This window comes from Chiloscyllium punctatum, chromosome 8, assembly GCF_047496795.1.
Source record: "Chiloscyllium punctatum isolate Juve2018m chromosome 8, sChiPun1.3, whole genome shotgun sequence".
NCBI classification, from domain to species: Eukaryota; Metazoa; Chordata; class Chondrichthyes; order Orectolobiformes; family Hemiscylliidae; genus Chiloscyllium; species Chiloscyllium punctatum.
Genome location: NC_092746.1, coordinates 72,304,683 through 72,326,884, shown reverse-complemented (window position 1 = coordinate 72,326,884; position 22,202 = coordinate 72,304,683). Strand labels below are relative to the sequence as shown.

Genomic DNA, 22,202 nt, shown 5'->3' with positions numbered 1-22,202 from the left:
AAATAACCTCTGCTCTGCTAAGTCCCCGAAGAAACTTGGAATTTTTTTTTCAGTACAGTCACCTCTCATTTCTCTAAATCACAGAGTACGTGTCCAACCTACTCAACTTCCCTTCAGAGGCTGTCCCGCTATGCGTGATATCAACCTAATGAATCTTTTCTGGGCTGCCTCCAATGCCATTATATCTTTCCCTAAATAAGGGGCCCAAACTGGTCACGGTATAACAGTTGCAATCTGATTAGTGCTCTTATAGTTTCATCGAAATCTTCCTGCTTTTATACAGGTAGTTCTTAAGAATGTGATGGTTGCATTCTTGTGCAACCTCTTGTTATAGAAAAATCACGCTTTAGTGTTGGTGACATAATTGCGTTACAGCCAGCATGTGTTTTAAAAGTTTGCACTTTAGAGACAGTGTCCACGATTTGTCAATCGCGTTACAGCAAATTTTGATTAATGAAAGGTGCGTTATAGCAGAGTGACCTGTACTTTGGAATAAAGGCCAACATTCTATTTACCTTCCCTATTATCTATTGAACAAGCATGCTAGTGTTTTTATGATTCATGCATGCAGCCTCCCCAATCCATTTATGGCCCCAGTACTGACACCAATGGCATTCCACTAGTTACTGGTTGCCCTTATTCCCAATTCTGTCTTCTTTTTGAGAGCCAATCCTCTGTCCACGCTATTATACTACCTCCATATGTGATGAAAAGCCACCTGAGAAACCAAACACATTACACACACTTTGACCCCTTTAGCTTTCTTACTTGTTACATCCACAAAGAATTCTCATCGATTTGTTGCGCATGGTTTCCCTTTCATGAAGTCATGAAGATTCTGCTTAATATTGTGCAGTTTGGAATACTGTGCTATTAAGTCCTTTATAATAAATTCTTAAGATTGTCCCAATAACATTCATTATGCTAACTGGCCTGCAGTTGTCTATTTTCTTGTCTCTTTCGCTTTTCAAATTAAGTCTTCTGTGACTTTTCCAGAATTTAAGTGTTCTGGGGAAATTACAACCAAAGCGTCCACTATTGCTGATGCTGCTACGTTTAATATCCCAGGATGCATCCCATCAGGTCCATTTCACTTATTGTCTGTAATTAAAGATTACTATTGTTTTGAATTCCTATCAACTGTGGCTCAGTTTGTAGTTCTGTCACCTCTAAGAAAATTGTGGGTTAAAATCGTGTGCCGCATCTCGTGCACAGCAATCTAGAATGATACTCCAGTGCATTATGAAGAGGTCTGAAGAGCAGTTATTTTGGACTTGAAACATCATCTGTTTGCACTTATTTGCAGAAAGATATCATTGAGAAGCATTTCAGAGAACGATCAATCAACTCATTCCTGGGAGAAGGACTCGTGAAGAAAAGTTGAGACCGTACCCAGTTGAGCTTGGAAGTTAAGGGAGCTCAAAAGATCTTATGAAAATATACAATATCCTTATGGGTCTTGTTCAGTTTGTTACTAGGAAGATGTTTACTGTTGTTGTGGAGACTCAAAATTAGGGGACTCAGTTTACAACACCATAACATTGTGATAATTATCAAATTTAGTTATCCAGAAGCGTGGACTAATGCTTCAGAGGCATGGATTGATATCCAATCCTATCAGCCAAGGGCTCTATACTAAATCAATTAATAAATCTGAAATCTAATACTCATCACCTGTTCATGAAACTACAAAATGATCCAAAAAAATTCAATTTGTTCCCTCGTGTCCTTCTCTGGAGAGAATCTGCCATCCTGGCCTGCGTGTAACTCTGGGTCGACATTGCAGAAAGCGAGGACTGCAGGTGCTGGAGATCAGAGTCGAAAGTGTGGTGTTGGAAAAGCATAGCAGGTCAGGCATAATCTGAGGAGCGGGAGAGTTGACATTTTGGGCAAAAACTGTTCATTACATGTGACTCTGGGTCCACTGTGTTGTAGTTGATTGTACACCAATTCAAAAGGCAGTTTAATGAGCCACTCACTTGTATCAAATTGCTGCAAAATGTTAGTGCAAGTTTCTCTACACCATGTGGACTGCAGTAGTAAGGGCTGTTACAAACTTGCATTAAATGCTGAATTTGCCTGTGATGGTGACGTCCTAAAGAATACATTTTTAAAATGTTTGTCCTCTGCTTCTGTACTCTTGTATCAATGGGAACCATGCTTCTGTCATTGTCAAGATCCCTCCTCAATTTTTTTCATCTTTATCAGATTATTTCTCTGGCTTTGTCTTTGAAGAAGCTAGAATGGTTCTTACTTATTCATGTATCTGGAGTTCCTTGTCCTTGGAACTATTGTAAATCCTTTTAATAATCTATCGAAAACGTTTGTGTCCTTTCTAAAATGCAGTGCCCAACTGTAATTGAGACCAAAACAGTTTCTTTATAAATGTTCTTCATAATTTGTTTGCTTTTGTATTCTCTGTCCCATTTACTAAGCCTGGGATCTGAATGGCCTTTCTAACAACTATCTCAATCTGCCATTCCACCTTCAATAATTTATGGCAGATTGAATGTAAAACTGAAAATTGAGAGATTTCTTTCAGCAGAAGGGATGCTTAGAGACCAAATAGACATTGGTACAATTCCTAAAGGTGTACAGTAAGAGGAGGGACAGTAGGGGTTGGTAAGCCTAATATGTGTGCCAGGCTATATTTGACAGACTAGTTCTCAAATCATATCTTCATAAATAGAGGTATCAAGTGCAACAGCAGGGAAGTTATTCCGATCTTACATAATGCTTGGTTTAGGCCATAATTAAAGTATTGCATCTAATTCTGTTCACCACACTTCAGGAAAGATTTGATTCATTGAGAATGCACAGTGGAGCTGAACCAGAATTGCGCTGGGGAATGGAGATCTTGGCTGCGTGGTTAGTTTGTTGACCTGAGAACAGATGAGATTGACAGCAGATTTGATAGCAGTTTCTGATTCTCTGACAGATTTCTTAAAGTAGAGTAGAAAAGCTCTTTCCTTTAGCTGGTAATATAGGCACTGGATAAGACAGAGATTTAAGGTATTTAGCAATGGTTTTTTTCAGAACACTTCAGAGAACAAGCGTTGCTGGCAAGGATTTGTTCCCAGTCCCAATCGCTCTTGAAGATGGTGCTTATGCTTTTTGTTGAACTGCACCAGACCATCAGGCCTATACTCTTGTGTGGTGCCATTTCAAGTGGAGTTCTTGAATCTTGATCCAGTAACAATGAAACAAATAGAATATACTCTGGATCTAAGTTGACCAGCTCTGGGGGGAACCTGGAGGTGTTGGTGTGCCTGTGCATTTGCTGCCTTTGTGCTTTTAGGTAGCAATTGCAGGTTTGGAAGTGTTGTTGACAGAGTATTGGTGAGTTGCTTGAGTGCAACTTGTAGATGGTAACATTGCTGACACTTGCTCAAGGAGAGAAGAAGTTGAATCTCTTAATTTTGCTTCAACCTCTTGTCTTTTAGTAATGTTTAACTTCTGTACAGCTAAGCATTTATTTACTGCCAGTGTGCAGTCGTGCGGTGATGAAGGGAGTGAATTTTGAAGTTTTGTAGTTGGGGTGGTATACAACTGGATGTTTGTCCTGGATAGTGTTCTTCTTGAGCATTGCATGAGCTGCACACATCCAGCCAAGTGGAAAGTATTCCGTCACACTGTTGGCTTGTGCCTTTTCAATGGTGGACCGGCATTGGGAAGACAGGAGGTGAGTTACACTCTGCAGAATTTGTAGCCTTTTAAAGTCACCATATTTGAATGGCTGATCCGGTCTGGTTTCTGTTCTATGTTAAGGAGAAAGGGGATTCAGTGGTGATAATGGTATTAAATGTCAAGGGCAAATGGTTTGATTCTCTGGAGATGGTTATTGCCTAGTACTTGTGTGGGCCGATGTTATTTGTCAGTCCAAACCTAGGTGTTGTCCATGTCTTGCTGCATTTAGATGTAGACTGCTTCAGTATCTGAAGTGTTGTGAATGGAACCGAACATTGTACAATCATCAGCGAACATCCCATTTCTGACCTAATGCAATGAAGGTCCTTGTAGCAGCTAGGACATTAGCCTGACGAACTACTGCTAAGACATTGTGGAGTTGAGATCATTAACCCCAACAGCTGCAACCATGTTCTTTCATGCTAGGAATGACTAAGACCAGGACGAGATAACTTTCCCCATATACAGTGTTGGGCTTCTTGATGTCTTCTTCAGACAAATGCTGTCTTGATCTGAAGATCAGTCACTGTTGCCTTGCCTCTGTGAAGAACACCATTAATGTCTTTGCTAATGCTAAAGTAGAGGCTCCTTGGACAGTGCCTGACATGATTGGATTTTTCTACTTTTTGTGAATAAGGCACAGTGTGTTGTAGCTGTACAGGAACAACGTAACAAAAGACATAGCTAGTTGATGTGTATACATCCTCAGTGCCCTCACCAGGACTGAAGTCTTTTGATCCTATCCATTGATGTCATGTGAAGTAAATTTGCTGAAAGTTGTCATCAGAAGTGCTTGTAACCTCATGAGTTCACTTCTGTTCCTTGATACTTGTCACTTCTGGCTGGAAAGGCTAATAATTCTTGACTACCACCAACACCAGTTTGCAGAGAGCTTAAATAACTTAGAAATCGTTACCCAGGAGATAGTGAGGACTGTAGATGGTGGAGAAGTCAGAGTCAATAAAGTGTGGCGCTTGAAAAGGCACAGCAGGTCATGCAGCATCTGAGCAGCCAAGAGGTTTCAAGGTTTCAAGCTTGACCCTGCATCAGGACTGGAGAGGAAGAACGGGGCTGAAGTTGGAGAGGGGGGCGGTGGTGTTGCTCGAGGAAAGGTAGTTAGGATGACGAAGTGAGAGGAAGGTAGGAGGTGATTGGTCGGTGGAAAATGTCGAAAGGGAAGGAAGATGGGCTGATAGGTCAGGTCAAGAGGACAGAGCCAAGTCTGAGGGGTTAGATCTGGGATGGGGTAGGGGCGGAGATTTGGAAACTGGTGAATTCACTGTTGAGGCCGTGGGGTTGCTTGTGGATTTGGGGTAAGAGGTAGGACTGGGCAGTGCGGAGTTTGACCTAACATTTCCAATCCCGCACCGCCCAGTTATCTCTCTTCCCAAATCCACAAGCAACCCCACAGCCTCCACATTGAATTCACCAGCTTCCAAATCTCCCATCCCCCTCCACTCCATCCCAGATCTAACCTTCTGACTTGGCTCTGCCCTCTTGACCTGACCTACCAGTCCATCTTCCTTCCACCTATCCCCTCCATACTTGCCACCAACCTATCACTATCACAATTACCTCCTACCTTCGCCCACCTGTTGCCATTCCAATTACCTCGCCCCGGCGCCTCCATCTTTTATTTCTTAGCCCCCTTCCACCTCCCCAGTCCTGATGAAGAGTTAAATGTCTATTCTCTTGCTCCTCAGTTGTTGCCTGACTGTGCTTTTTCCAGCTTCACACTTGATCGATTTAGAAATCATTACCCAAGACTGTTTGTTTGTTTTTCATTTTAATTTGCAACTCCTGTTAGCCTTTCAGCAGAAACACTTCTTCCTTTGAATGTTGTTTGATTTAAAATGCCTCCAGGTTATTTTCCCCGACAAACTTTCCAAATTATTGTTTGTATTTTTCTACTTTTCCTCATTCCCATCCAAAAGCTTTCCAATCCTTTTTCTCCAATCTCTTGTTCCATATTTTGCCTCAGCATTGGTGTCTTTCTTCAGCTTTTAGAATTTCCTCATTAGATCTTTTCCTGTATTTTTATCTTTTTCAAAGTACCTGTTAAAAATCCATCTTGCTGATTAAACCTTGCTTCACAATCCTTCCTTGGTTCCTGGAGCTTGCTGTGTCTCTTCCTTTGTGAAATAGCTGTGGACCATTTTCCTTTATTTTATTTATCTTTTCAAACATGACAATGATCAGGCACTTTAAAACAATCTTTAATCTTATGTTGGGTTGCTATCTTTACTTCCTTTTAAACAGTCAATAGTTAGCATTTGTGCCTTTTGAAATATGGATGTGGTGCACCGATGACGATTACAGCTCACTGCCAGCAAACTCAATCAGTTTTGTGGGTTTATTAGGCGATTGATTCACTTCACTTTTTTGCTTCGAAGCAGTTATCAATCCATTATCTGTGACCTTGGATCATGGCGGGATGGAAAATAGGATTGAGTAACTAAGTAGCAGACAGAGGTTTTTGGACTAATCTCTCCAATTTGTTTTTCACTTGGGGCTACTGTTTTAATTTGCTTCAAAGCAATTAGTAATAGTTATTTTGTTGGGTGCAAATTTGAACTTGAGTCCACACTTTGGTATGTGTGTTATGTCTTTTTTTTTAAGTCGTTCATAGAATGTGGAAGTCACTGGCTTAACCAGCATTTACTGCCCATCTTGAATCACCAAGGATAGGTTTGTCATGAACTGCCTTTTTGAACTAGAGTGGTCCATGTGAAGTAATGCTGTTTGGCAAGGAGTTTCAGGATTTCGATCTACAACTTTATAAGAGCAGCAATATAGTTCCAAGTCCAAATGGTGTATGGCTTGGAGGGGAGTTTCTGGTGGTGGTATTCCCACGTATCTGCGGTGCTTCTCTTTCTAATTGGTAGAGCTGGCAGGTTTGCAAGATGCCATCTTAGGAATCTTGGTGATTTGTTCCAATGCATCCTGTAGATAGTTCACACTGCTGTCACTGAATGTCACATGTGAAGGGAGTGCATGTTGAAGGTGTTAGGGTGCCAGTCAGGCATGCTATTTTGTCCTGAGTGGCATCAAATTTTTTATGTGCTTTTTGGAGCTAAGGTCATCCAAGCAAGTGAAAAACATTCCATCGCACTCCTGACAGTGCCTTATAGATGGTGGACAGGCTGGGATGAGTTGGGATGTAAATTACTTGGTACAGAATTCTCACCCTCTGGCATTGTATTGGAGCCATTGCATTTATTTGGCTGCTTCAGTTCACTGATGGTAATGCCATTGAATATTGCTGAAGGGTGATTGGTTTTGCTTTTGCTAGAAATGGTCATTGACTTCACATAAATGCCAAGCAATGTTCCTTTATTAACAGAACAAGGAATTGATTTGAACTGGAAATTGGGAATGCAAGATGTAAGTACTTTAGCACTGGATTACGAATGTTATTGATTCCTGAATTATTTGTTATTTACAAATAATTTGTGTGATTAAGTTAAAAAAAATTGCTTTTTGCAGGAGCATCAACTTGAAATTTGTTGTTTTCCACAGGATGTGAAGCATGCATTTGAAGCTCAGAAAATCAAGTGGCTGAAGCTAATAAGTGCCAACTACTGTCAATAAAATATGGGGAATACCACTACAAAATTCCGCAAGGCGCTCATAAATGGCGATGAGTCCTTAGCCTATCAGGTGTATGAGAGCAATCCTCAGTTCAAGGAGTCTCTGGATCCAAATACCTCTTATGGAGAGCCTTATCAGCATAACACCCCCCTTCATTATGCTGCCAAGCACGCTATGAGCAAGTTGCTGCGGTGAGTACTTAGTAGTGAATTGCTTCATTTCAAGTTTAAAAGTATAAGAAGCTTAGACTTTAATTTGTCATGTTTGAAGTTCTGCAAGATAGAGATTGCTTTGTCCAAATGGTCCAAACTGAATGAATATTTTATATTTGAGTTCATATAGAGTTTTTTTTCCAAAAGTCAAGTTATGCAGTGAAATTTGTAATATCTCAATCTAAGAGATAGCTGTGGATAGTTAAAAATGTGTAGAATATTTGTTTAATTAAAGGTGAAGTTCATGAAGAAAACTAGATTATGTACAATTTGATTTGGAGCAATTTAGTATGTGAAGATGCTCAACGTCTGTTGGATGCATTGGGATTTTGTGTCCTTTCCAAACTTTGATTTTGTCACAATCCAAATTTTGCCATAACCCATCCATTAATGGGAGACAGTTAAACTGAGGAATTGTTATAAGGATTGGCTTAATAGTGCATCAGTGTTAAAGGAGGATGGTGTAGTTGATCATGACAGAGGCTTTTGATTCACTCGAGAAATGATTCACCTTTGTCAAGGTCACATAAGATGTTAATTATAGTATTAAATAAGGGGATGCACCGGAAGAGGCAGTAATCTGATCGGAGGGATTCAATCTTGGAGTTTTGGGAAAGATGAGCAAAGATTTGAGAAGCGAAAATTCAAGGGCTTGATTTTATTTGGACCGAGTGATGATGAATGGTAGATTTACTGAGGAACAAAACAGGCCTTTTGGAGAGGCATAAAACAATATTGACTGTTGTGGAAGCCTGGAAGGGAAGTTGGATCATTAACAATGTAATGGGCATAGGGTCAAGCAAATCCAATTAAACTGATTTTTGTTTTGGTGGTAGAATGTGAAGCTGATTGAATAAATTTCAAAAATGTTTTATTTTGTTGAGGAGCCATAGCTAGTGTTGAATTTAATACATCAAATGATTGCTGTAAAATACCAGTTTTTCTTTGGTTTTGATGCTACAATAACTAATTCTGTTATGGCTTAATTTACTGACCAGCAATTACACTGTGGCTTCCCTTTGGTTGCTGTTATGCTTTAAAATTTTCTCTTGAGGTAGGTTGGAATCATGACTAAGCACATGAATCCTTGTAATTTGAATTTGCAATGACAAATACTTTCTAGAGAAGCCAGAGGGAGTGAGGAACAAATCATTGAAAAATAAATTTCATGATTTTGGGGGGATAACTGACAGGTATGCTCCACCACCAAACTGATACCACCTGTTTTGAAGAACAGAGGTGCTTAGATGTTAAGGTACATAATCCTTTGAAATTTACATCACCTGTAGATAGGGTAGTTAAGGCGTTTCGTAGACTTGCCTTCATTGCTCAGATCTTTGAATCTAGACTTTGGGATGTGATGTTGAGGTTGAACGGGATTTTGGTGAGGCCTAACCTGGATTACCATATACAGTTCTGTTGCCCTGCTATAGGAAGGATGTCATTAAATTGAAAAGTGTTCAGTAAAGAATTAATAGAGTTTGCGCTATAAAGATAGGCTGTGACTTCTTTCGCTGGAGCATAGGAGGTCAAGGGGTCACCTTAGAGGGTTATAGATAAGGTGAATAGCAAAGGTCTTTCCCCTAGGGTGGGGAGTTCAAAACAATGGGCATATTTTTAAGGTGAGTGGAGAAAGATTTAAAAGGGACTGAAGGGACAAGATTTTTTACATGGAGTGGCTCTTATGTGGAATGAACTGCCAAATGAAATAGTGGATGCAGGTACAGTTACAAAATTGAAAAGACATTTGGATAAATACGCGAATTTGAAAGATTTGGAGGGATATGGGCCAAATGCAGTCAAGTCAGAATCGTACAACATGGAAGCAGACCCTTTGGTCCAACCAGGCCATGCCGACCATGTTCCCAAACTAAACTAGTCCAACCTGCCTGTGTGTGGACTAGTTGGACAAAGGATCTGTTTCCATGCTATATGTCTCTGTTAGTGTCAAGAATTAGTGTTTGTAATAATCAAATTAATTCTGTTTATGCAATTGATTTATCATAGTTGAAGGGAAGAAAATTAACAGCTTTACATCTAGCTAAATTATCTAGTTCTGCATATAGTAATGAAAACTTGCAAATGTACAATTAGAGCATTAAAGAATACAACTCGAGCTGAGTTGAATGAATCACTATTTGCAAATGAAGTCTGTGAATTTTGCATAAGAAAACAGCTGGTGGCTTTTATTTCATACCTTCTCAGTTATAAAACATACTGAGACAGAAGTGAAGGCTGAGTACAGTTTCTTGAAAATGTCCAAAAAATGTTGTGGGCACGAGAAGCAAAGCCATTGCTAGAGATTTGCCTATTTGTGTGTAGTGACATTGATAATAAAGTCAGAGCTCTCCAGCATGGAAGAAGGCCCTTTAGCCCAATCTGTGGAATAAATGAGAGTCCATCTGAGCTGGAATAGAGGAGTTTGATTACCAAGGCTCCAGAAAGGTTGAGAAGATGAAAGGATATTACACCCTGCCACATGCACTGTCATTGTGCATATAATTCATTGGAGTCAAGGTCACTCATTGGTACAGCAGGAATGAAAGCCTAAGTGCAGAGTATCTAGCGTGGAGTTGCAGGAAAGTTGAGCACAAGGTTTGCAAATAAGCAGTGTGATCAAGCTCTTCGCAGGAAAGGAAGAGGAGGCTGGAGACAAAGCAGTAAATTACCAAAGACATCAAGTTGGATGAAAGTTTTCTTTGAGAAATATGATAAGGGGAGTTGTGAAGGAAAATTTGTGAAGTAAACATTTTCTGTTACTTTAGCATGACCAGAAAAATTGGGAATAGTTCAGCTAAAGTTGAAGGCTGAGGAGTGACCTTATAGAGGTTTACAAAATTACGAGGGGCATGGATAGGATAAATAGACAAAGTCTTTTCCCTGGGGTCAGAGAGTCCAGAAGTAGAGGGCATAGGTTTAGGGTGAGAGGAGAAAGATATAAAAGAGACCTAAGGGGCAATTTTTTCATGCAGAGGGTGGTACGTGTATGGAATGTGCTGCCAGAGGAAGTGGTGGAGGCTGGTAGATTTCAACATGTAAGAGGCATTTGGATGGATATATGAATGGGAGGGGTTTGGAGGGATATGGGCTGGGTACTGGCAGGTGGAACTAGATTGGGTTTGGATATCTAGAGGCTTGGACGAGTTGGACCAAAAGGTCTGTTTTCATGCTGTACATCTCTAGGACTCTATGACAAATAATTGCAGTTTTTAGCTAGTAAAGTAGCAGCAGCAGCTTGTGTTGCTCACGTACTAAAAATGAGAAAGCACTTCAAAAGTGGAGCTCTCGAAATTGGGAATAAATAAGAGGCCAATGTTGAAAAGGATAATGAAAAATTATTTGCGTACTACAGAGTCTGGAATATGTAGTGAACATCAGTGATATTATTTGACCTTATATTTTCTTTTGATTTTTGAATGGTTTTGCTCTTTTTTTTTAAAAGAAGATCCACCTTTGGGTTGCAACTGGGAAAACCATGATACATGTGAAGAGCTCCTCTGATACAAGGCTTTTTAACCTTTGCCTCCATGATATGATTTTGCAACACTGCCATCATTATGAATGTGGAGAGAAAGGGTTATTTTTACAAGAGAAAAATATTTGGTTCCTGTTTGTCCATACAGATTTTGACCTTTATTGTATCTCAGCCAATTGCCCCTTTTAGCCTCTGAAGGTATTAAGAACTTAATTTTCAGTTTTACAACTTGACAATGAGTGCAGCACTTTTCCACATTTAGAAACTTGAATTCAGTATTTGCATATCGTTTAATCATTAGGATTTGCATGACTTATGATTTACATTAGTGCAGTAACTAAAATCTCCTTGCCAATATTTGTTAGAATCGTAATTCCTACCAGCCTGTTGTTTCAGCAAGGAGCAGCTGGTGACCTGATCTCATTGGTGTTTTGAATTCAACTCTTGCCACCAGCTGTCTAAACGGCAGGAAAAAAAATCTTTGGAACTGACGGTGAGCAAGTATGAGTTGATGAAAACATGTGTTATCAGTTTTGAACAGTCAATTGTTTTTGCTTGAAAAATGCCTCAAAAAGATTGAGATATTGTTACAGTTAAGGAGTAGAACTGTTTTTCCACCCACTGCTGAGCAGTTGGCCTTGTGCACAAAATCTCCATCATTATACCCAACCCAAGTAGTATATCACACCCTGAAACATTGTGCAGCATTTTCACTGATTTCTTCAACCACAGGAACAACACTGGCTGAACCATCTCTATTGTGCCATCCCAAATCATACAGAATATTACTGGTCAGTGCTGAATTCACCTGAAATTTGATGCTGACATCACATCAATGAGGAACTAGCTTGAGCCTGCTTTTACCTTTAAAAGTAAATGCACCCAAGATATAAAACATATTTAATTTTGTCAATAAGGTTGTTTCACCAATCCAGCAATTGCTCCTGCCTTGTACTTGATGATTGGAAAACTAGCAGTATTAAGCTGAATAATTAATTAAACTAAATACTCGGAAACTAATTAGACAGCTTGCGTCAGTGGTAATTCTGTAGCAAAATGTTTGTAACTTTTTCATACTGCAGTCAACCAGAGTTCATTCACTGTTTCGTTCTCCCTACTTGAGAAGGGATACAGTTGTATTGGAGACAGTCCATAGGAGGTTCACTAGATTGATTTTAGAGATGAAGGGTTTGTCTTATGAATGCAGTTGAGGCCTAAATTCTCTTTAGTTGAGAAGATTGAGAGGAGATTTAATTGAGGTATATGAAATGCTGTAAGAGATTAACAAAGTAGATGTAGAAAAGATGTTTCCTCATTGGGCAATCTAGAATAAAAGATCATAGTTTTAGGATCAGTGGTAAATTTTGAGTGATGAGGAAAAATTACTTCTCTCAAGGAGTCATGAATCTATGGCATTCACTACTGCGAAGGATGGTGAATGTTAACTTATTGAATAAATTTGAGGGGGAGATAGATTTTGAACTAGTAACGGATTGAACAGCTATGGAGAGCAGGTAGGAAAGTGGAGTCGAGACCAAGCTGAGATCAGCCATGATGATTTCAAATGGCAGAGCAGGCTGGAGTGGCTAAATTGCATACTCCTCCTTATAATGAACTTTGCTGAATATTTGACAATCCCATTCACTTTAATGCATTCAAGCTAATGGAAAGACAAATCCACACTTCTGTAGTTGTTCAGTATTTGTGAACTACTTTGAGGTCAGCACTGAATGCTGTCACTTCACTGCTGGCTAAAGAATCTAGGCTTTCGTTAACAAGTTTGATGTGCTAATATCATAACATATGTTTACTGGCAAAGAATGTTTCACATTCGAGAATAAAATTTAGCTTAAGTTAGAGTTCCAAGATATCTTCAAGTCCCTTTTTCTTTGTTGTAACTTGTTTCAACACTTTGCCAAAGGATCAGATAAAACATGACATAGAATTGAACATTATTGAAGTGATTTTTGTTTTGCCCAAGCTAGTTATAATATGAAACTTTTGGTCTCTGCATTGCAATAGTCAGGGATTAATACTTGTAGCTATTGATTAAAGAGCAGAAATCTATGTTTGTGGATGATCATTTAACTTGGCTTTTAAAGTCAATTCTCTTCTGCCAAACAGAATATTCCTTTATAATAAAGATGGGAATCCAAACAAGCGGAATATACATAACGAGACTGCTTTACATTTGTTGTGTATGGGACCACATATCATGCTACCTGAAACAGCCCTGCAGCCCCGCCTTACACGACCCAATGAGGATGATGGCAAGAGAGCTGAATGTCTTCAGTTGATTCTTAAGTGGAAGGGTGCAAGGCTAGATCAAGGAGAGTTCGAGAAGGCCGAAAGCAATGCCACTGATAATAAAAAGTTCACACCTTTGCACTATGCTGCTGCCTCAGGGATGAAAACTTGTGTAGAGGTAATTTCCAGGGCATGGTTTCAATAATTCCCAGTTTGCACACAGGCATTTTATAAATTAAGAGATTATGTATTGCTATTCCAGAACCTATTGCTGATTTTTATTTTGCTTTCTTTAGTGAAACAGTAAAATCAACTCTTAAATAGACAGTTCAGTTTTCAAATGTGACATTTTTTAAAAAAACAATACCAGGTAAATTTGTAGCAAAGTCATAACAATTACGTGTGTTTTTTGATTTTTTTGTACATATAATATTTTGACTCTGTTTGTTTTGCTGAAATTTGAACATATGAAGCATGAAAAAAACATGATTTAAATACAAATTGGTAGTTCAGTACAGTTGGGGAAACAGACTGAATTCTCGTGTTGCAGTCTTTGTTCTTACTACTTCGAGGAAACATTAAACAAGTCGCAGATATTTGCATATTTACAAAAAAACAACAAAACTTAGAATCACCACAGTTTTACAGGATAATTGTGTCACAACGCGTTACTTTCCTGGGCAGCAGAGATCTTGTAGTGATTGCCTAAGTACTCCCATTTGCTATCAAAGTTATGTTGTCTGCTGAACCCAACTCCGAGATTGAGGCAAATTCAGTAAGACATTGAAGTATAGCTGAAACTTTTGCTGTGTGCTATAAAATTCAAACACATCCTTTAGAATTATTTCAGTGGTTGCCTTTGAAATCAAAGCAGTGTTTGACTGAGTAAGGCACTAAGATGACCAAATAAAACTGAAGTCAGCATGGGAATGTATGCTTTTCACTAATTGTGGTTGTACGTTGCTCACAAGCTGGTTGATTACCACAGCCGGAGTTAATTGTTGCTGGAGTTTCTTGGGGACATTCTGGCTCAACCAACTTCTTCAATGATCTTCATTCCATTAAGAAATCAGATGATGACCATAACTAATTCCACAATGTTGAGTTCTAATCTGTGATTAAACAATTATTAAAGTCCTAAGCAACATTTAGGCATGAGCTAATTCGTAGCAAGTAACAAATATAACAGGAATGCAAATCAATGACCACTCTTAACAAGAAGCGGTCTCTCTTTGCATTCAACAACATGAGCATTGTTAGCACTACCATCAAAACCTTGGGTTTTATTAGTGGCCAAGTTTGTTCATGGTAATGATGTAGACAATCAAATCCATACAAGATGTTATAAAGATATATTGACATGTTATTTTTCCTTAATCTAAATATCATCAGTGGAAAGAACTTCTTTCTTAGTGACAGTCAAGAGTGCTCTTGTCTAATGGTTCAATTGTTATACTGAGATTCACTTAAAATATCACTTTTTGTGACTTGCATTTACAATGTCTGAACTTAATGACAATGTTGAAATGTAGACAAAAAGATTTAGCTTTGTAACTTTCCTTTGATTTCAGCTTTTAGTTAAGTATGATGCAGACCTGTTTGCAGAAAATGAAAACCGAGACACTCCCTGTGACTGTGCGGAGAAACAGCATCACAAGGATCTTGCTCTCAATCTTGAGTCGCGTATGGTATTTTCACGAGATCCAGAAGCTGAAGAAGTGGAAGCAGAGTATGCAGCTTTGGACAGAAGAGAGGTACAACAAGTCATTTTTACAGCTGTCTTGATGCTGGTAGTACTGAACAAATGAACTCCGTGCAGTCATAGAGTCACAGAGATGTACAGCACTATAATAATCCCTTCAGTCCAACTCGTCCACTCCGACCAGATATCCTAAATGAATCTAGTCCCATTTGCAAGCACTTAGCTCATATCCCTCGAAATCCTTCCTATTCTTATATCCATCATTTTAAATGTTATAATTGTACCAGCCTCCACCACTTGTCTGGCATGTCATTCCACACACACATCATCCTCTGCATGCAAACGTTGCCCCTTAGATCCTTTCTATTATCTTTCCCCTCTCACCCTAAACCTGTGCCCTCTAGTTCTGGACTCCCCCACCCCAGGGAAAAGACTTTGTCTATTTACCTATCCATGCCCCACATAATTTTGTAAACCTCTATAAGGTCACCCCTCAGACTCCAGGGAAAACAGCCCCAGCTGATTCAGCCTCTCCCATTAGCTCAAAAGTTCCAACCCTGGCAACATGCTTCAAAATCTTTTCTCAGCCCTTTCAAGTTTCATAACGTCCTATAGGAGGGAGACCAGAATTGCACACAATTTTCCAGTTGTATTCTCAAGGTAAATATCCATTCTGGTTTGTTCCCAATCATGCTGAGACAAATGGAATTTAACCACCAACACAAATCGACTTCAGACTAAAGAAAAAAATGTTTTAGGGACTGTTGAGACCAGCATTATTTTTGTTTTCTTTTTCTCATTTTGGTTTATAAATGGAGTTGCAGTTGAGAATCGAGCTTTAAACTTCAATCAATACCTTGTCTTTTCTAACAAGAGAGAAAAAGAGGTATTTTTTAAAAAGACCACTTTGCTGCTTGGAAAGATAATGCAGATTCATTGCTTGTCTAAGAACGCTGCAAATGATTTGGCAGTGAAATGATATGTTCAGAGACTGGCTGCTGGTTCATGGGTGAATTGGTCAATCGATGGAGGACTGTTGGTGGGCAGCCAAACAGAGAAAAGCACACTGAGCAGTTCTGGTTGGAGTTTGGCCAAGAGGCAATTTTGCTTTCAAAGCTGTGGCCTGGCACGTTGATTTTATTTTTGGTTTTGTTCTCTTATAGTTATTTTCTAGTTAACAGATTGTTGACAATTCTAAAATAATCCCAGTTATAAGAAATAAGTAGAAGGTCAGTAAGACCTGTTTGCATTGACTGCTGACTTTGGAATTTAAGCAAGATTTACCTTCCTTTGTCTGTCATACAACTTGGGATCACAGAATTTCACGGAGATCTGGTATTCGTCGTTGAAATGGTTATCGAATTGGCAAATTACAATCATCTTATTTTCTTCTTAATATTTCCCTTAACTGTTTGTATTGATGCGCAAGTTGGAGTTTATATTCGAAGATGATTAGATTGGACTGTAGATATTAATTAATTGCCTTGTAGCTAGCATGTGTTCTGTTAAAGTTACATTCTTAATCAGTTCATTTTTGTTTAAGTTTCAAACTTTGTGTTCAAGATCTGTAATTTGTAAAGTTTAGTTAGAACAATTGAGCAATTTTGGGGGTCACTGAATATTTTAATTTCACTATGTTGCAAATCCAGTGATGGAGAGCCTAGTTTGGTTTGGCTTGCTATCTGCGTGGTAACAGGTTAAAAGAACTAGGTTGAACAGTGGTTATTAAATAAGAGTGCATGAGGATCTGAAAGAAAGAGGTTGGAGAGCAGAACTGTTTATGAAATGGTTTTGATTGTACACTCTTGATGAATGATGAGAAAAATGATGTTGGATGGACCAGAGCTCAAAGAACTAATCCTTTGAGAGTCTGTTAGGATCTGATGTTGCAGAGCTTCATAACAAACAAGGCCATTGCATGACTATAAACTCCCTAGGTTTAAGAGAGTGGTGAGGAGACTAGAAGCCAACAGAAATCAATGTAGGTACTGTGCTGAAATGATGTGGGTTGTAAATGCAAGTTTGATATTTGGGAATGTAATGAGAAGAGGATGAAGGCTGGGTTGGGTTTGGACAGGACATGGGGAAGATGTGAGCGAAGTTAGAGAATGATGCTTAGTTTTGCTTAGCCATAAGCAGAAGCCGGGCCCTCAACCTTTTGAGTCTGCGTTGCCATTTTTGATCATGGTTACCTTATACCTCACTGCCATATTCCTGAGCTTTTCTGTTATTTTTGATGTCATGGTAATGGGAAATCAATCTTAAATGTAACAGTTAATCTTCCATAGCCTGCTTGGGTAGAGAAATACAAATATTCACGACTCTTTTAACAAAAGTATTTTTATTTTCATTGCAGTAATAAAATCCTTTCCTATTATGTTGAAATTATCCCCTGATTTTGTACCCTGCTGCTTCGAGAAATATCCTTTCTGCATCTGCTGTGTCTATCACTTGAACAATTTTGTACGCTTCAGTGAAATAGCCTTTTATTCTTTTAAAGTTGAGAATACAGGCCAAGCATCCTTAATCTCTCTTAAGTCAGTCTCATCATCCCAGTGAATCTCCACCAAATTTCTTCCATGATAAATATCTCTCTCCTTTGGCAAAGGGGACCAGCATTATGCAGTACTTCCAGTGCGGTCTCACCAATGTAATATACAAGTGAAGCAAGAACACTTTGCTCCTGTACTTTCACCCTCTTGAAGTAAAGGCTAATGAGGCATTTGCCTTTTAAATTGCTTGTTATGCCTTTATGCTAGCTTACAATTATTTATGAACAAGGATTCCTAAGTCCATACGGAGATCAGTTTCCAACGTTTGGTCATTCAAGAAATACTTTGCACATTTGGGAATGTTGATGAAAAAAGAGGCTGGATGTTGATGTACAAAGAGATCTGGATTCCCTTATACATCAGTTGGTTGAGAATAATAGTGCAGTTACAGTAAGCAGTTAGAAAATCAAATGATATATTGGCTTTCATTGCAAGAAGGTAAGAGTACAGGAGCAAAGATGTCGCGTTGCGGCTGTGTGGGACCTTGGTGAGATGATGTTTGAAGTACTGCATGTAGATTTAGTCACGTGACCAAATAAAAGAACACTTGCCATAGGGGGAATTCATTGGATTGATTCTTGGAAAGGCAGGTTTGTCGTTATCAAGGGAGATTGGGTCAATGAGGCTTCTACTCGATGGAGGTTCGAGGAACAAGATGGAATCTCATTGACAAGTCTAAAATTCTGACAAGCCTGAATGCAAAGATGATGTTCCCTCTAACTACAATATCAAGTACAAAGGTTCACAGTCTCAGCACAGGGATAGGCAGTTTAGGACTGAGAGGAGAGTGGTGAAGCTGTGAACTTCTCTATTCTAATGCAGTTTTAGCCAAGTCAATGAATACACTCAAGAAGGAAGTATATTTCCAGATGCTAAACATGTCAAGTGATATGATGCAAGCGCAGTATGGCTTTGAGTGGTAGTACATAGAGAATCAATCAGGTTTATTTTGAATGGCAGAACTGGCTCAAAAGGCTGAATGGCTGACATTTCCTTTTATTTTTATGATTCTGTTTCACAGCCAAACAGTCTTGGAATGCCAATTAATCCTAAATCTGCTTTCTGCCAGTTGATAAAACTTCAATCCATACTAGCATAATACCTCCCGTACTTCAGTTTTGTTTACCAATCTGTGTAGGAGTATATCAAAACATCTGAAAATCTAAACGCAACAAACGGTTTGTCCCCTTGTCAACTGGTCTAGTAAATCACTCTAAACTCAACTTCATTAAAAGGGTGGCACAGTGGCTCAGCAGTTAGCCCTGTCACCTCACAATGCCAGGGACCCTGGTTTGGGTGACTCTCTGTGTGGAGTTTGCACATTCTGCCTGTGTGCGTGAGTTTCTTCCCATAGTCCAAAAATGTGCAAGTTAGATAGATTGGCAGTGCTAATTGTCCATAGTGTCCAGGCCATTGAAAATGCAGGGTTACAGAAATAGGGTACCAGGGGGTTTTGTCTGTGTGGGTGCTCTTCGGAGGGTTGGTGTGGACTTGATGGGGCGAATGGCTTGCTTCCACACTGTAGGGATTCTGTGAAACTAAAATGTCTATCAGATTTCCCATTCATAAATCCATGTTCACTCTGTTCAACCAGTTATTTTGTACATATTCAGTAGTCAAATCAAACAACAATCTGAGGATGGAGAACAGGAAGCCCCTCAGGGATGGGGTGCAGTGTCTGTGCTGGGGCCTCAAAGTTTTACAATTTACATAATTGACTTTGATAAGTAGAGGGGAGCGAAGCATTAGGAACTAAATTCAGACATCACAAAGAGAGATCGGTAAGGCATTGTGAGAAAAATGTAAGGAGTTGGTACACGGTTATGGATAAGTTGATTTGAGTCAGCAAAAGTCTGGCATGTCAAACATAATTTGGGAAAATGTGATGTTATTCACTTCGATAAGAAGAAAAAAGCAATTTGTAGAAATAGAGGATGGCTGTGGAATTCCAAGATGCGGAAGAATCTAGGTGTTGAAGTATATTGGTCAGAAACATTAGCATTCAGTTACAATTGGGAGAGGACTAATTACAACTGTATTAATCATGAACTGGAGAAATTCGAAACTGGGACGGCTGTTTGAGGTTTCAGAAGCTTAAATCAAGACAAGGCGCTTGAGGAATATAAAGGAAGCCATAAAGAACTGAAGCATGGAATTATGACTGTAAAAGTGGGTCATGAATTGTTCTTGGTAAGTAGAATTCAAGCGAATCTGAAGGCATTTTATACATCAATTAGTATCAAGAGAGTAACTAGGGAAAGGGTAGTTTAATTCAAGAAGAAAGGATAGGATTTGTGCATGGAGCCTGAGGGAGTGGATAAGGTCCTTAATAAGTACTTCACATCAGATTTCATCAAGGTGGGGGGACACGGCTGATGGTGAGATTAAGGTATGTTGATATGAGAATTAGGTTTATTGTCGTGTGTACTCAAGTACAGTGTAAAGGCTATAATGTCGCCCCTCACAGCATCATCTTAGGTACAAAGTACCTATTTACAAATCTTAGTTACAAAATAGAAATAAAAAAATTTACATTACCTTACAGTGATTTATAGTATAAGTTAGAAAAATAATAAAATTAAAAGGATAAACCTTACAGACCGATAAACAGACTACAGATACACATTCCATTATGGTAGGTCAGCACAGGAATGCATCAGTATTAAGGAAGAGCTGGTGTTAGGTGTGTTGAAAACATTAAGGTAGATATCTTCCCAGGGCCTGGTAGGATCTATTCCAGGATACTCTGGGAGGAAAGGGAGGAGGTTGCTGGTGCATTGACAGAGATCTTAGTAACCTCTTTAGGTATAGGTGAGGTCCCAGAAGATTGTAGAATATCCAAAGTTGTTTCTTTTTGTTTGAAAAGAGCAACAGGGATAATCCAGGAAATTATAGGCTGGTGGGTTTTACACCATTGGTAGGAAAATTACTGGAGAAGATTCTTAGTGGTAGGATTACTCTAATTTAGAGAAGAATGGACTGAGGAGGGATTGTCAACATGGCTTTATGCAGGCTTGGTCTTTACACTCAAATTTGACTGAGATTTTTTTGAGGCAGTGATGAAGATGATTATGGGTAGAGCAGTGGATGGACTTTAGTAAAGCATTTGACAAGGATTCTCATGGTAGACTTGTCTAGAAGGTTAAGTAACATAGGATCCACAGTGAGTTGGTAAGTTAGATACAAAATTGGCTTGATCTTGCAAGCAGGTAATTGTGGAGAGGTGTTTTTCTGACTGTAGATCTGTGACCAGTGATATTCCACAAGGATCAGTGCTGGGGCTTCTGTAGTTTATAACATATATCAATGATATGGATGAAAATGTTGGTGCTTTGATTAGTTAGACTGCAGATGATACAAAAATTGGAGGAGTTGTGGATAGTGAGGAAGGTTGTCAAAGGATGCAGCATAATCTAGATCAGTTGGAAATTTGGGTCAAGAAATGGCAGATGAAGTTTAATGTGGGCAAATACGAAGTGGTGTGTTTCAGTTGGTCAAACTTGAAAAAGTATATTGTAAATGGCAAAACCTGAGGAACTTTAGTAACAATTCCTTAGCTCCCTGAAAGTGGTATTAAAAGTGAACAAGGCATATGGCATGCTCGATTTCATTAATTGGGGCATTGAGTATAAAAGTTGGCAAGACATGTTGCAGCTGTATAAAATTTTACTTAGGTCACATTTGGAATATTGTATGCAGTTCTGGTGGCAACACTAGGAAGGATGTGGAGGCTTTGGGATGAGTGTAAAAGAAATTTACCAGGTTGTTGTCTAGATTGGAGCTGTAAGGAGAGGTTGGACAAACTTGGATTGTTTTCACTAGAGCATCGGAGGCTGAGAGCTGACCTGATAGAAGTTTATAAAATTGAGGAGCATGGACAGGATAGATAGTTGAAGTTTTATCCCCCAGAGTAGGAATGTCAAATACTGGAGGTATAGGTTTAAGATGGGAGAGGGAAAGATTAAACGAGATGTGCAAGGAAAGTATTTTTTCACACAGGCTGGGGCTTGCCTGGAACATGCTGCCAGGGGAGCTGGTAGAAACGGGTAAAAGCACATTCATGAGGCATTTAGACAGATTCAGAAACAAGCAGAGAATAAAAGGTTAAGGGCCATGTGCAGGCAGATGGAATTGGTTTAGAATGGCAACATGTTCAGCACAAACATGGTGGCTCAAAGGGCTAATTTATATAATAAGGTGAGAACTGGAGATGTTCACAACGCAATATTGAGCATATTCATGAGTGCTAGATACTGAAGCAGTCCATATTCAAATGCATCAAGATCTTGACAATACCTAGACTTGTGCTGACAAGTAGTAAATAACAAGTCACAAGTGCTAGGCAATGACCATTTCCAACAAAGAGAATCTAGCCCTCATTCATTGACGTTCGAAGATGTAACTACACTGGATTACCCCTCTATCAACATTCTGAGGGTTGATAGTCACTAGAAACTGAACTGGACCAGCCATAAGAATACAGTGGCTTCAAACGAGGCTTTGAATCTTGCAGTGAGTAATTCAACTCCTGACTCCCAAAATGTGTCCACCATCTGCAAAGCACAAGTCAGGAATGTAAAGAATGGAATACTTAGAGTCATAGAGATGTAGAGCATGGAAACAGACCCTTGTGTCCAACTCGTCCATGCCGATCAGATATCCCAACCAATCTAGTCCCACCTGCCAGCACCCAGCTCATATCCCTCCAAACCCTTATTCATATACCCATCCAAATG

The 22,202-nt window shown here is 39.2% G+C and overlaps 1 protein-coding gene across 5 annotated transcripts in view; it reads left to right on the top strand.

Annotated features, from left to right (window-relative positions):
* Positions 1 to 22,202, top strand: part of ankib1a (ankyrin repeat and IBR domain containing 1a) — an 89,027-nt gene that overhangs the window by 9,173 nt on the left and 57,652 nt on the right. For all 5 annotated transcript variants that reach the window (XM_072575772.1, XM_072575774.1, XM_072575769.1 and 2 more), the window contains exons 2-4: positions 7,207 to 7,469; positions 13,090 to 13,390; positions 14,784 to 14,966. In XM_072575772.1, coding sequence (XP_072431873.1) covers positions 7,282 to 7,469; positions 13,090 to 13,390; positions 14,784 to 14,966 — 672 coding nt within the window. In that variant the 5' untranslated portion in view covers positions 7,207 to 7,281. The remainder of the gene's footprint in view (positions 1 to 7,206; positions 7,470 to 13,089; positions 13,391 to 14,783; positions 14,967 to 22,202) is intronic.